The 13,553-nt window shown below is 46.4% G+C and overlaps 1 protein-coding gene across 1 annotated transcript; it reads right to left on the bottom strand.

Annotated features, from left to right (window-relative positions):
- Positions 1 to 440: 440 nt before the first annotated feature.
- Positions 441 to 13,281, bottom strand: GREM1 (gremlin 1, DAN family BMP antagonist). The gene is made up of 2 exons (XM_008142959.3): positions 13,115 to 13,281; positions 441 to 4,388 (listed from the first exon to the last, which is right to left on the bottom strand). Exon 2 carries the CDS (start codon positions 4,385 to 4,387, stop codon positions 3,833 to 3,835), a length of 555 nt encoding a protein of 184 aa, XP_008141181.1. The 5' UTR covers position 4,388; positions 13,115 to 13,281; the 3' UTR covers positions 441 to 3,832.
- Between the last annotated feature and the right edge of the window lie 272 nt (positions 13,282 to 13,553).

Here is a 13,553-nt window from a genome sequence, read left to right as displayed (position 1 = left end):
CTGGACAAAGTCACTAAGCAAAGAAATATGGTTTAGTATTTCCAAGGGCAGGGAATTCACCATCACCATCTCATGGCAACTCACTGCTTTGCTGAATCACTCTCATCTTTAGAGAGCTCTTCCTGTACTGAGCCCAAAATCTTTCTCCCATTTTTCCCTTAAACACCTCAAAATAGAGCTATTATCATTTCTATGACAATTCTTCCACTATTTGAAGGCTTCTCATAACCCTTTCTAACTCTTCTTTCTAACTGCCATAGCCTGAGGTATCCATCTGACATCAAGCAGAATCTGGAAGGTCTAGGTGGAAGAAATAAATTCCTTTTGAGGTCACAGGATCTAATTGTTTTCCTATCTCCCTTCCCACAAGTGAAACCTTGCATCAACTCTACCCTATGAACACTTCCAGTTACACAGACACACAAGAGACAAAGAGAGAGAAGAGGTTCTATTTATTGCTCTTTGGGAAAGGTTATATGGAACATAATTTGGGTAAAATTACATTCTAGTTACAGATTCATAAAACTTTGCTTGAAACCAAATTAACTTTCATGATACTATCAAATCCCCTCTCCTCCTCATACACAGCAAAGTACCTTAATCATAGTCTATATAATCCTCTGTTGTTTTTAAATGATTAAAGCAGACATAATACACAATGCAGTTGATATTAAATATCTTGAGAATGACAAATCAATAGAACTACTTTCACTCTTAAGCATTAACTTGTCACTTATAAATGTTCTGCACACACATTTTTCCTTTTAGATTTTCTCCTTAAAAGGGCTTGTGAACTATTCATTATTATCCACTATTTGTACACACACATCATAAGTCTTCCAAAATAACACTTAAAATGATTCTTAATATTGCCTCATAAATGTTAACCTTTAAGGAACATTCAATTTAAAAAAATAAAAGCTCAGGTCTGGACTCTGTAATGCATGTTCAGATGTGTCAAGATCTTATTTCCCGCTGACCTGATAAAAGCCTCCGACAGCATACAATGTGCCCGCCTCTTCTTTGCTCAACTCAAAGGAAGTCAAATAAAGGAGAAAAAAATGCTTGAAATCACAGTGACCAAAGGATTTGAATTAATAATTACATTAAATAACCATAACTTTTTGTTTAACTATTCACATTCCACACAGTGGAAATTATCCTTTCCTCCAGATTTTTCACTTACATTTTAAACTTTGAAGAACTACAATAACAACAACAACAAAAACAACTTACAGACTTGCAGGATGTGTGTTTTTCTCATTCAATGCCAAGCACAAAGTGTACATCATAAAATTCATATTTGGTGTTTGGCACTATTTTAATAGGAAAGATCGAGATTGCAAATAGCTTGCCACTTAAAAAAAATTCTACTATAGTAATGAAAAAACATATCAGTACATCATCGGTGACTCCAATACACTATGTAACAGATATGGCACTTTTAATAAATGTTGGGAGACACACCGTACCTGTGCGAGTCTAATATAGGCACAGTAAGAAAAGCAGACGGTTCCCTCCTTGGCTAGGCTGTGTTTTTCAGGGCAGATTATCCCAGTGAAGTTCATTTTGAGGAAATTCTCTTTACTTAAGCCAAATTCAACTTACATGCAAGACGTGGTACAAGCTACTAAAAGAAGATTACTGCTGCCAACTTAAGTCATCTCTTTTAACACAACTGCATGCTTTTGGCACAGTTAAAACAAGAGAAATTCAGTGACGCTGGTTCTGAATGTCATTTTTCCTTTTGAGTATGGTTTTACATTTTCAGTTCTTTTCCCTTTCTCTTCCTTTCCCCCACCCTCAAAAATTCTGGCTTAGCATTTGCGTGCTTAATTAAATCCATTCTGTGGTTTATTGCTGGAGGATGTGAATGATAGAAAGATTTAGGGCAGGGGCATACAGTGTATAAGAAATGCACAAATTCACCTAGTGTAGTAGGATCATCAGTAGTGAGTTTAAAAGTTTTAAAATTAGACCCAACATTTTGGGTGTTCAAAATAACTTCTGCTGCAGAGTATGGTTCTTGTTTAGTTGTTAAATGGGATAACACTGAACCAAAACAAAAATAAAATAAAAACAGCCTCTTTAGTTACAATGGGCCTTTGAATGCTGGAGCCTTGATGGGCAACTGAAACACGAGTCTACAGTATTGGTTTCCCAGGTTACACATGACTTGGGTGGTGAGGCTGAGATGATACAAGACAAAAAAAAAAAAAGTGTTGGGGGGCGGGGTGCAGTTTACATATAAAACCTCAGGCTTGAAGGGAACAGGTTAGCCAAATCCCAAATGCAGTAAGGTTCACCCACACCACACTTTGGCCGTTACATAAATCTTAAGTAGCTATTGAGAAGTAGCTCAAGTTTAATTTTAATCAGAGGACAGCCTCTACCAGTATACACTGAAGAATTACAATGTTCCATGAATCCCACCAATGTTACCCTGACAGCTAATGAACCCAAATGCTCGGATTTCTTACCGGGGCTTCCCACTAGGCCCTCACAGGGCAAAGGAAGAAGGGGAGGTCCTGTCCCTCACATCTCCTCCCAGGCATTAAACTACTCCTTAGCCAGAAGCAACCTCCTTTACTTCCTCCCTCTCTCCTGCTCTCCTGCTCAAACTTCTCTCAATGGCTGCAACAGAAGATTCTTCCAGGTAGAATGGAGCAGGCCCTACACGCTCTCCTCTGAGCCTGGTTCCTCACTGTCGGGGCCACCCAGCAGAGGCAGACCCTTTGCAACCAGGCTGTGCCTCTCACAAGCATTACCCAGAAACAGTGAATTGGGAAAGAGGTGATCATAACCAAGCAAAGGGAATTAGTACCTCCTGCTTACGAGGTTTCTGTTCTCTTCTGGTCCCTATGTGGGGGGTGCTGAGCTACATCTATTGTCCGCCCGAGGGGCAAAGCAGGAAGGGGCGAAACTCAAAGTGGTCAGTACTCGTGTTTTAAGTTTGGAATTGGGCTCCAACGTTTCAGCAAATCAGAGTGACAGCCAACGTTAATGGTTTTATTTTCTGCAATTTCATTTCTCCCCTGTTCACTTGGGTTCTGTTAACTACCAGGAGAAAACTTGCTAACACAGGGGTCTCACTGTGTTTTGGGGCTGGCCTTCCAAGACCCTGCACATCTCCCTGATGAATGTTGCTGGGCCCAAGTGGTCCTTAAGTTCAACCCCTCCCTTCTCTCACTCCTCTGTCCTTCTTGCCCTTGTCCACACCAGCTCCCCTGGAGTCTGAAGGGTCTTCCAAAGATGGGAAATATTTACATCCATGGTCCAGTGAGTTCATTTAGAACCCTTGGCAAATTCGAGATTGGACTGAAACAGTCACTGAGATCCTACAAAGGGGTTGACTATGGAAGGGAGGAGGAAGGCAGGAAGCAAGCACAGGTTGAAATACCCCTCCCAAGTCTAATACAGCACGAACACAGGTCTCCTGCCCTCAGAGTGGCCTCTCCCATCAACATCCATTCTAAAGGGAGAGTCCCTAGGAAGGAACACGGAAGACAAAGGCAGAACCAGAGCTCAGACCTGCACCTTTGAAAATGCCGGGCGTGGGGTGGGCTTTCTGGGCCGTCCCCTGCGGAAGCAGATTCGTTTAGGTGATAGGAAGTGCCCTCCAGCAGAGACTACGTTTCCTCCGGTGTCTGCAGGCACCACGGCCACCCATGCACACGCATGCACGCAAACTACGCACTCGCAGGTGCCCGTCAGGAGGCAGCTGGTGGTTCTTCTTGTCTCTAGATTGAAGCCAAGTTCAAATCAGGTTGTTTTAGGTCTGGCTCTGGGACTACCTGGGGCTGCATCCCTAGGACAGGCGGGGTGTCCCGGCTTAATCCAAATCGATGGAGATGCAACGGCACTGCTTCACACGCGTCACCCTCTTCTTCTTGGTGGGTGGCTGTAGTTCGGGGCAGTTGAGTGTGACCATCATGGTGGTGAATTTCTTGGGCTTGCAGAAGGAGCAGGACTGGAAGGAGCCTTCCTCCTTCCGGATGTGCCTGGGGATGTAGAAGGAGTTGCACTGGCCGTAGCAGAAGCGGTTGATGATGGTGCGGCTGTTGCAGCCCTCCTCGTGGATGGTCTGCTTGAGCGGCTGGGTTTTGCACCAGTCTCGCTTCAGGTATTTGCGCTCCGTCACATGCAGGGCCTCCTGGCTGGACTCCAGCACCTCCTCCCCAGGCATGGCCGTGCCTCGCCCTTGGCCCCGCCCCCGGTTCCTGGAGCCAGGCTGCTGGGGAGACTGAGTTTGCTCTGAGTCATTGTGCTGGGCCTTGTCTGGTGGGGGGATGGCACCCTGGGACCCATTCTTTTTCCCTTCAGCAGCTGGCAGCAGGGTCCCCAAGAGGAGAAGCAGGGCCCCCACAGTGTAGGCGGTGCGGCTCATGCTAAAGGAAGGAAACACAGAGAGGGAAGACATGAAAAACAGAAAAGTTAATTCATTAAAATGTTAATATTGCCATGTGCTGCATAACAACATTTTGGTCAGTGACGGACCGCAGATACAAAAAGTGATCCTGGCCCTAGCCGGTTTGGCTCAGTGGACAGAGCGTCGGCCTGTGGACCAAAGGGTCCTGGGTTCGATTCCAGTCAAGAGCACATACCTCTGTTGCAGGCTCCTCTCTGGCCCCGGCCCCAGTCGGGGCTCCTGCAGGAGGCAACCAATCCATGTGTTTCTCTCACACCAATGTTTCTCTCTGTCTTTCCCTCTCTCTTCCACTCCCTCTAAAAATCAATGGAAAAGTGTCCTCGGGTGAGGACTAACAAAAGAAACAAACAAGAAGTGGTCCTGTAAGATTATAACGAAGCTAAAAAAAACTCCTATTGCCTGTGACATGGTATCCATTGTAACATTGTAGCACAAGGCATGACTCCCGTGTGGTAGTGATGCTGGTGTGAACACACCTACCGTGCTGCCAGTCATATATCAGTACAGCACATACAATTATGTACAGTTCATGAGACTTGATAGTGATGATAAACGACTATGTTACTGGCTTATGTATTTACCATACCAAATTTTTATTATTATTTTAGGATGCACTCTTTCTACTTATGAAAAAAGGTTTCTGTAAAACAGCCCATACGTCTTGTGTTTACCACATGTTTTGATTAAACCATTTTCTCTTGTGCTTGACTTAATCTTGTGTTTGTTTTATACAGCAACATACTATACAGGCTTGTACCCTAGAAGCAATAGGCTATACCCTATAGCCTGATGCACAGTAGCCTAGACTATCTAGGTCCATGGCTCACAGAGGACATCACCTACGGTATCCCGTGTTAGGCAGCACATGAAACAGCAGCTACTATGTCACCAGGCACTTGATAAACATTTAGGTAAAACACTTCACTCACTTTCCACAATATCTCTAGGAATTGGTACTATTATTCCTATTACCCTCCTGGCCATCAGGCCGCGAGGAAGCGTGCCCAAGGTCACACAGTGAATAAGTCGAGATCTGAACTCAGCCGGGGCCCTTCTCTTCGTCACAGGTGCTCCCGGAGGAACTGCTTCCTGGCTTCTGACACCAACTACGTTTGATTTGCATTGTGGTCACTTACCTGTATTCATTCCTGAACTTGACAATATTTAGTAAGTTCCTACTATTTCAATGCCAGATTACCTTGCGCCTCTTTGGGAAACTTATCTTGTTTTTCGCAAAAATAAATCAGCTTCACATGCCAGGCAAGTCTCCCAGTCTTTCCCTCTGACTAGCCTCAGTGCTCCCCGAGTTGTGCTTTGTTCAGCTGGTTGGGTGCTTATGATGTTCACCGTTTTCAGGCTTAGGAAGGTGACCGGTGGGGAGACCGGAAGGCACGGACGAGGGAGGATACTTCACAGGAAGGGTGCTGGACGAAAAGTTGAGGCTGAGTTTCTACTGGAATTCCTCGGGCACCAACTTGCTATCTGACCTGAGGAAAATCACTTTACTTTTCAATAAATGACTTCATTTAAGCTACGGTATATACCGCATCTCCCCAGATAGGCTATTCAGATCAGATCTGATGTAAAAGTGAAAGCAATTTGAGAACTAACCTAATGTATGATGGTACTGCAGACAGAATGAATTACTTTACCAGAAAGATCTCGTAATTCACAAAGACTCCTGGACCCCTCACTTATTCTCATTTTTAAACTGAATACAGATATTCATTATATCATTCTTTACACAAAGATATATATTTTTCTACTTTGAATGATGAAATGTGTCATTCACACGTGTGTGTGCAAGAGAACAGGTGTGTGCAAGTATTTGCATTAATAAATGCCATAGATGTGTTAAATAGATTGGTGACAGTGAATTATTGTGGGTGGGTCTGGATTTAGATAAAGATCAGAGAGGAAAATGGCATATGAACTATGACAAAAAATTAAATAAGGGGGGAGACAGAGGGAAAACTGACAAAGAGAATAAAACAGTAAAGCAAGGATGGAGAGAGAAAAAAATTAATGGAGTAAGGAATGTAAATTGGGAAAAGGAGCATTGATCTGAGGAAGGGTGTTCGGGAAGGGAGGGCAGACAGAGGAGAAAGAGGAGCAGGAGGAGCAGGAGGAGAGTACTTTTAAAAGGAAAGCGCAAGAGAGAAGCATCAGACTATTAGGATTCTCCTGGGACAGCTTCTCAAACCCGAACATGCATGTAGTCACCTGGGGACGGACGCTGTTAGAGTGCAGGGCTGCCTTTTAATGAGCTTTGAGTAGGAAGGCCTATAGCACTTGCAGCCACAGCGTACAGAGGGACGGGGGCATTTTCAGATTCACAGCCTCCCTCCTCAGGCCATCACACCAAATCTGACCTGAATCCTGAAACTTCCCCTGGCCTGCCCTGCCCTGGACTCATCACGGTTTTCTGAACTTAAGGACAAAGATGTGAAGCATCATTTCCCTGCTCTCTTCTGAACACTGGTGTTACCCAAGATCATCACGAAGTGCAATTTAACAGTAACCTTATCACAGCCCCCCCCAAGGAACTATCAGCTAGCGCAAGTACTTTTCAAAGACAAAGGCAATGTGGACTCTACATTCTCTACGGGACACCCCTGTCAGTAAACACCATGAAACCTGAAGGACACTGTCAAATTAAGATCATTAGATATTAAATCTAAAATATCCTTAAATGACTCATGGACACAGATAATAGGGTGCTGAAGGCCTGGGTCGGGGGCAGGCTGGGGGAGAAAGAGGGACATCTGTAATACTTTCAACAATAAAGAATTATTTAAAATAATAATAATAAATAAATAAATAAAAATATCCTTAAATGGCACCATCTTCCCAACATTAGCCTAATACTTTAAGGGCGCGTTCAAGTTTGGAGCTGATGATGTGACATTTAGCTCTCTGCTCTGACTGCAGACTCCCTGGCTTTTGTCAGTTTATGTTACAACATCCCTGTTCTTTAAACAGAGCCTTTTTTTGCCTCACCACCCAAAAAATTAATTTCCTTGTTTTGTCTTTTTAAAAAAATCACTCACGAGAAAAGTCCAGTTATAAAACAGGGCTGATTTTCTCCAGAGCCCAGGATAGCTGGAGCCAGGACCGTTCAGGCTCCTCCGCAAATGCTATAGAGTGAAACTGAAACGCTTTCACAAGTTTCTGCTATTTATTCAGCTCAGGGACAGGGTCTAAACTAAAACAGTCTCTGCCCATTTCAAAGAGGAGCATATAAGAGAGCTCCGGGCCTACACCCACTCTGTACCTCCTCCCTCCAGGATAATGCAGCCCTCCCAGAGCAAGGCCGGCACAGCCCACATCACAGAGGCCAGTTTGAGACTGACTGGGAATGTATGCTGACTGCATATGACAGGTTCACGTCATGAGGCCATCCCTCCCACAAACATCTGTCTAAAAATGTCTTCTTTTTTTTTTTTTCCTGCAGACCAACTTAGGCCCTTCTTTGTACTCGGCTTTTCCTTCTTGGCATTTTCACATCTGTAATTACGTAAATACCTAAACTGAGAGCCATAAGGGTTTACTTATCACCTTATCCTCGGCACCTGGCACACAGTAGGTGCTCTTAAATGAGTGATTATTACAGACCATGTTGATTTATAGAGTTTCCATTTCTTTTCATTTTAAAACGCCTTCCCACATACCAATGAGCAGTGCAGCCAACTGCAATCCTCTCATTCTCACCCTCAGTATAGCAAGCTCCTTACAGTCTAGGGAGCTTCTAGATACTTGCCTTCCTCTCTCTAGGAGAACCCCAAATAGCCACTACTTTTTACCTGATCCCAGGCGGAAGGCTATGGGTTTCATTTTCTAATTGAAGTCATTGTATTCACTATGGCAGAAACCAACAATCAAGCAGTAAACCCCAAATTAGTAAACTGTGGTTTTCAGTTTTAGTTTGGACAGACTTCCTGTTCCTATGGGAGCATGTGTACCCCATAAGCCAAAGGAATCTAGAATGGCAGGCTGGTGGTTTCTTTTAATAAGAAAAGTAAATTTGTCTCTAAATAAGATTTATTAGATGTGGAAAATATTATGAAGTGTTTTTTCATTTTTAAAAAGCCTATTCTTCAAAGGTCTTCAGTGCTAATTGTGAGGTTTTAAGAGTTCTTAAATCTTATTAACTAGCTGTTTGGAGAGGAGTGAAAACCAACTTCTGGAATCTCAATCAACAGAGACCTCTGCTTCTTAGAGGAGAGCAGTGCTCTGAAGGACTCCACATGAGTGAGCGTGAGGGGGATGAGAAGGGCAATGACTACTGGAACCAGGGCTCTGTCTAGTGATTGTGGCCAACCATCCAACCCACTCCCCCACCCCCCCCACCCCCCACGCCCCCCCCCCCGACACACACACCCCAACCTGGTCCTGAAGACTCAGTGAAGGATATAGGACTATTTTGCTTTTGAAATCCCATTTGTATGGCCACCAAATAATTAGCACTTTGTAAATATCCTAGACATGGAGGAAATCAAGAAGATGTAAATTCCTTGAGGACCATTCTTTTCCACATCAACAAGTGGAGTGCCCCATTATCAAAACTCAACCCAAATGCTAATCCAGATTTAGGTTCCTAGGAATTATCACCCATGTGCAACCATGAATTGCAAACATTTTTTGGTAATTTGCATTTACGAAATGACCCATTCACATCATTAAATTAAAGCTGTAACTCGGATCCAGACTGCATCATGACACCCACAAAAACCTCCCTTAATTTTCCTTTACAGACAATATTCTTTTAACCTTGCCTCTATGTCCCCTTAATGCATTTCTCCTCCAAGTAATGTGATCATATTGTCGTGGTGAGCTTTCTCTACTACTGTTCCCCACCAGCAAGACCCATCCCATCTTTTTTATTTTTTCCTTTATCACTGTCCTCCCCTCCAATCCACTTGTACCAGAGAATATAGGTATTCTCAAATCAGTTTAACCACCTCTGTCCTGAGTGGGACATGGTGATTTATTCCAGTCTTTACAAGACTAAGAGCACATAGTCTAATTCTGGGGAATCAAAAATGAAAATGCTATATGTGACTGTTTCTAATGTTCTTGGTGTCTTTGAAAAAGTTTAGGCTAGCTCCTTTCCGCCCTCTTCTTGCTATATGTCTCATTTTAGCGAACCAACCTGCTTATCACCAGTTAAATGGAGTGTTGAGTGGGAATTACAGTGAAGAGACAATGGTCAGCAAGCCAGCTGTCTGTGCCTCGATGTCTGATCAATTCCTTCTGATGAATAAAGTTTTAGAAAGACATTCAACAGGTATGGCATCAAATTATTCTCCCAGCATAAAAAATATGTATATATAACGGAACTGAAAGCAAATGCTCTAAGTGCAGGCCAGATTTTAGAATAATCTACTCCTTTATCTTAGGGTTAAATCTTTGAGAAGGGCAAAGTTTATTTTGATCTTTACTTTTTTAAAAAGTCAACTTTTAGAAATTAAATAGAAATTTTAAGAATATGCTGGGTTGATTTTTTTTTTTCAGTCAAGCTGTACCAAGAAGAAGAGTTGGTGGTTGGCAAACTAGTGGACCATAAAGTCTCAACCTGTACATGTTGCAAGTACCCTAACTATGACCTCCTGATTTTGAACCCCATTCAGGGGGTCCAACATTGCATAGGACAGGGAGAAGACCACCTGGTAGTTTCATGTCTCAGGAGCTCTAAGCTCATTGAAAATTTGTGTGTGTGTGTGTGTGTGTGTGTGTGTGTGTGTGTGTGAAGTTAATGATTGTATACAATTCTTACAGTCAACAGGAAATAAGTGTGAAAGGAATAAACATTAAATATTCACTGCGCAGCACTATGGACAGACAGCTAAGTTATAGGTTCTGTCTTGTGGTGAAAGATGTTGGTCCCTGTGTGAGTGTGATTTAGGATTTAATTTCAGAACCACCTTGTAAAATGGCCTGGTGCTGCAGAATGTTACTGCCTCTTCCAATGCCACCACTAATAAGAAAAGTCACCTATATTTTTAAACCCTTACTATGCCAGGTAGTATGCTAAATTTCGAGCAAATTTTATCATTTACTTTTCACAACAAAATATGAGATCGATAATATTGTGTTTGTTTTCCCAATCAGGGAGGTTAGGAATCTGTCCAAGGTTACACGGCTCCCAAGTAGGAGAGCCAAGGTTTGAGTCCAATTCTATCTAGCGCTCCAACACATGTCCTTAAGCGCTATTGTGTGGGCACCCACCACAGTATTTAACAAAGGACATATGGACTTGTTTCGCATGCAATAACGTTTGAAAAATACCTTAAACTCAAATGATGATCTCTTTTGTATCTTCATGCTCACTGTGGAGGAAATTTCTTGTCCCAGGAATTACTGTTGCACTTGGCATTTCTAAGAGCGTATGTTAAAATGAAGGAAAATTCCTTGCAGATGTATGACATGGGCTGGTACCACTCCACCTTCCATCGCAGGCTTGGGCTTACCGGTTCTTCACTCTCTGTTCTAGGACATGCTCCACAGCTTTGCCCTTGACAAGCATTTCTTGGATTGATATCACTTTTAATACTGAAACATTAAGACTGGGGAAGATAAGGCAGGCAGGCAGTTCTCATTCAGAGATGTGGGGACTTAATACGGTTCTATCCTTCCCTGTGTGAGCACTCACCTACAGACTGTCAGCCAACTTAAATTTCCTATAGATCATGAGTTGCCAAAACATTTCAGTCAAAATGAACTTTTAAGAAAATAAGAAATCTGTGAAATCACCAAGTTTACGAAAGACTTTAGTTTCTAAATGACCTGGGGGTTAAACACACATGCACACAGAGCAACTACAGATCTAAAGAACCCTTAAATAATTAGTGAACCATTGGAAAGTGCAATTTATCCAGTGATAGTAATCAAATTACTTACTGTTGTAGACTTGGGTGTGCCAGGGAGGAGATGATAATCTGTAGTTTTCTTAAGATCTCCCCCTCATTGCTTTGAAAAATCCACCCCTTCAAGTTCCTATGCCCCCCTCCTCCCCCTCCAAAAAAAAAAAAAAAGAAAGAAAAGAAAAAGAAAAAGAAAGAGGAGGGGGAGCTGGAAAGCCCTGGGGAGAAAGAAGACTCCTCACCCTGGGACGGGGTTATCTTAACCTCTTCTCCGCTATTTATTTAACTTGTGTGTACAGCCAGAGGGAGGCCACTACGCTGGGGTCCCGGGGACAGTTTAAATCCCTGATGACCCACTTAACACAATAGATTATTTTAATCGACTCTTGTCCTGGCACCATCTCGAAGGGGAACATAAACAGACCCGTACACCGCTGGGATCTGCTCTTTCCAGCAGGAGATCTAATTACCTACCAATGGTCGCCTCTCGGCCCTTGTTCCATTTCTTAAGAGATATTAACCCCTAACTTTGAGGCTATATTTCTGTCTAAAAGAGTCGGGCAGAAGGCGGCAACCGGGTTCGACCGGGAGCCCATTCAGGCCAGCTCCAAACGCACAGGAAGGACTTGATCGCAGAGCCTCGCTCCCCTCACGTTTGTCCCCCACCGTGCCCAGGGGCCGTCACTAGAGAAGGCGCAGAGGAACGCCAGGCTGGGGCGCCCCCAAGGCAGAGCTGGAATTTGAAGACAATGCCAAGCCGGAGTGGGGGCGCGCCTGTTCTCCCCAAGCCTAATGTCTACAATTAACGCTGGCTGATGAGGTGACAGCCCCGCAGCCCCTCCGCCCCTGGTCTTGCTCCCCGCGCTGCAGAGGGGTCAATGGGTGAGCGACGGGTGGGAGAGGTCGAGGGGCCACCTGGGCTTCCGAGCCGGAGACCAGCCTCCGCCGCCAGTCCCGCGTGGTCCGTCCACAGCGAGGTGCAGCGAGGCGAGGTGGGGGCCCCTAGAACACAAACTAAGGGGTACCCGCGGAAGTGGGAGCTGGCGGGTGGTCGCTGCCCGGTGCCTGCAAGTCAGAGGTTCCGTCGAGATGCGCACGGGACGGAAAGAAGCCTAAAACAAGGAACCGAGCGCCCACGAGCGCGCAGCCAGCACGTGGGCGTGTGAGCACCGATGAACCTCTGGCGTCCGCATCCGGGACCAAGTGTCCGACTCTGGCGCGAGTCAATCGCTGATTCTCCCGATCCTCCAGCCCAGGGCAGGCTCATCCACGGCACTCCCGACGGGTGCCCCGAGACCTGGAGCAGCCCGGCTCCCCGCCTCAAAAACTTGAACCCTCTCAGTTTAACTGGCCCCGCGGGCTGCTGCCGAGCTGCAGGTCCCCGCGGCTCCCCGCGGCTCCTGCTCACTGGCCCTCTGCTCCCGCACTCCGGCCGCGGGGATCTCCGCGCTCCCGCCGTGCAGGCGCACAGGAGAGCGTCAGCGGGGCTCCAGGAGAAGGAAACGGGACACGCTCTCGCTCGGGATAGCCTCTTTCCCAGCCTTTCCCCGCAGTCGGCGCACGGTGAGGTCTAGCAGCCAAGGCCTGGGCAGGAAAAACCCTGCGACAGCTTTTCAAGGTTCACCCCGGGGAACCGCGGGGCCTCGGCCCATCGGCACAGAGGGCTGCCGCGCGTCCACACCGAGCGGAACGCGGGAGTCGTTTTGGAAAGCCCTGCGCGCGCAGACACGCACCCCCCGCACACGCGCGCGCGCACACACACACACACACACACACACACACACACGCACACACACAGCCTGCCCGGCGCCTCGACGCTCACCTGTCAGTGCGGCGTGCAGACGCGGCCTGCGCTCTCGACGCGTGGCGCGGGGGGCAGCCGCGGCCCGAGCCGCCGGGCTCGGCGCGGGGGCAGCGGGACGGAGAGGAGCGCTCTCGCCGCACACTGGGTCGCCCGGTCCGCGGAGGGCGCACCGAGTGCGGGACATCGCGCCGTCTCCCGTTTAAATGCCGGCGGCCAAGCGCGGCGCCCGGGGCCGCGCCTCTCCATTGGCCAGGCGCCGCCGCCGCCGCCGCGGGACCCGCTATCCGCCCCCTTTCCCGGTACTGCCCCCGCCCCCGCACCCCTCCTGCTTCCCCGCGGGGTCCCCTCTCCGCCCGCCTCGCCTCTTTGTCTGCTCCCCCGCCCGGGCCGGCTGGGAGAGGTCACCCCAGGGAACCGCGCCTGGAATGCACAGCAAATCACATTTTCCGCTCCCGTT

This window comes from Eptesicus fuscus, chromosome 5 (genome assembly GCF_027574615.1).
Source record: "Eptesicus fuscus isolate TK198812 chromosome 5, DD_ASM_mEF_20220401, whole genome shotgun sequence".
Lineage (NCBI taxonomy): Eukaryota > Metazoa > Chordata > Mammalia > Chiroptera > Vespertilionidae > Eptesicus > Eptesicus fuscus.
Note: the sequence above shows the minus strand (reverse complement) of the source record. Positions and strands in the feature narration are given on the sequence as shown.

What these genes read in the sequence shown, in the direction of transcription:
- GREM1 (XM_008142959.3), bottom strand. Translation starts at nt 4,387, where the DNA reads ATGAGCCGCACCGCCTACACTGTGGGGGCCCTGCTTCTCCTCTTGGGG.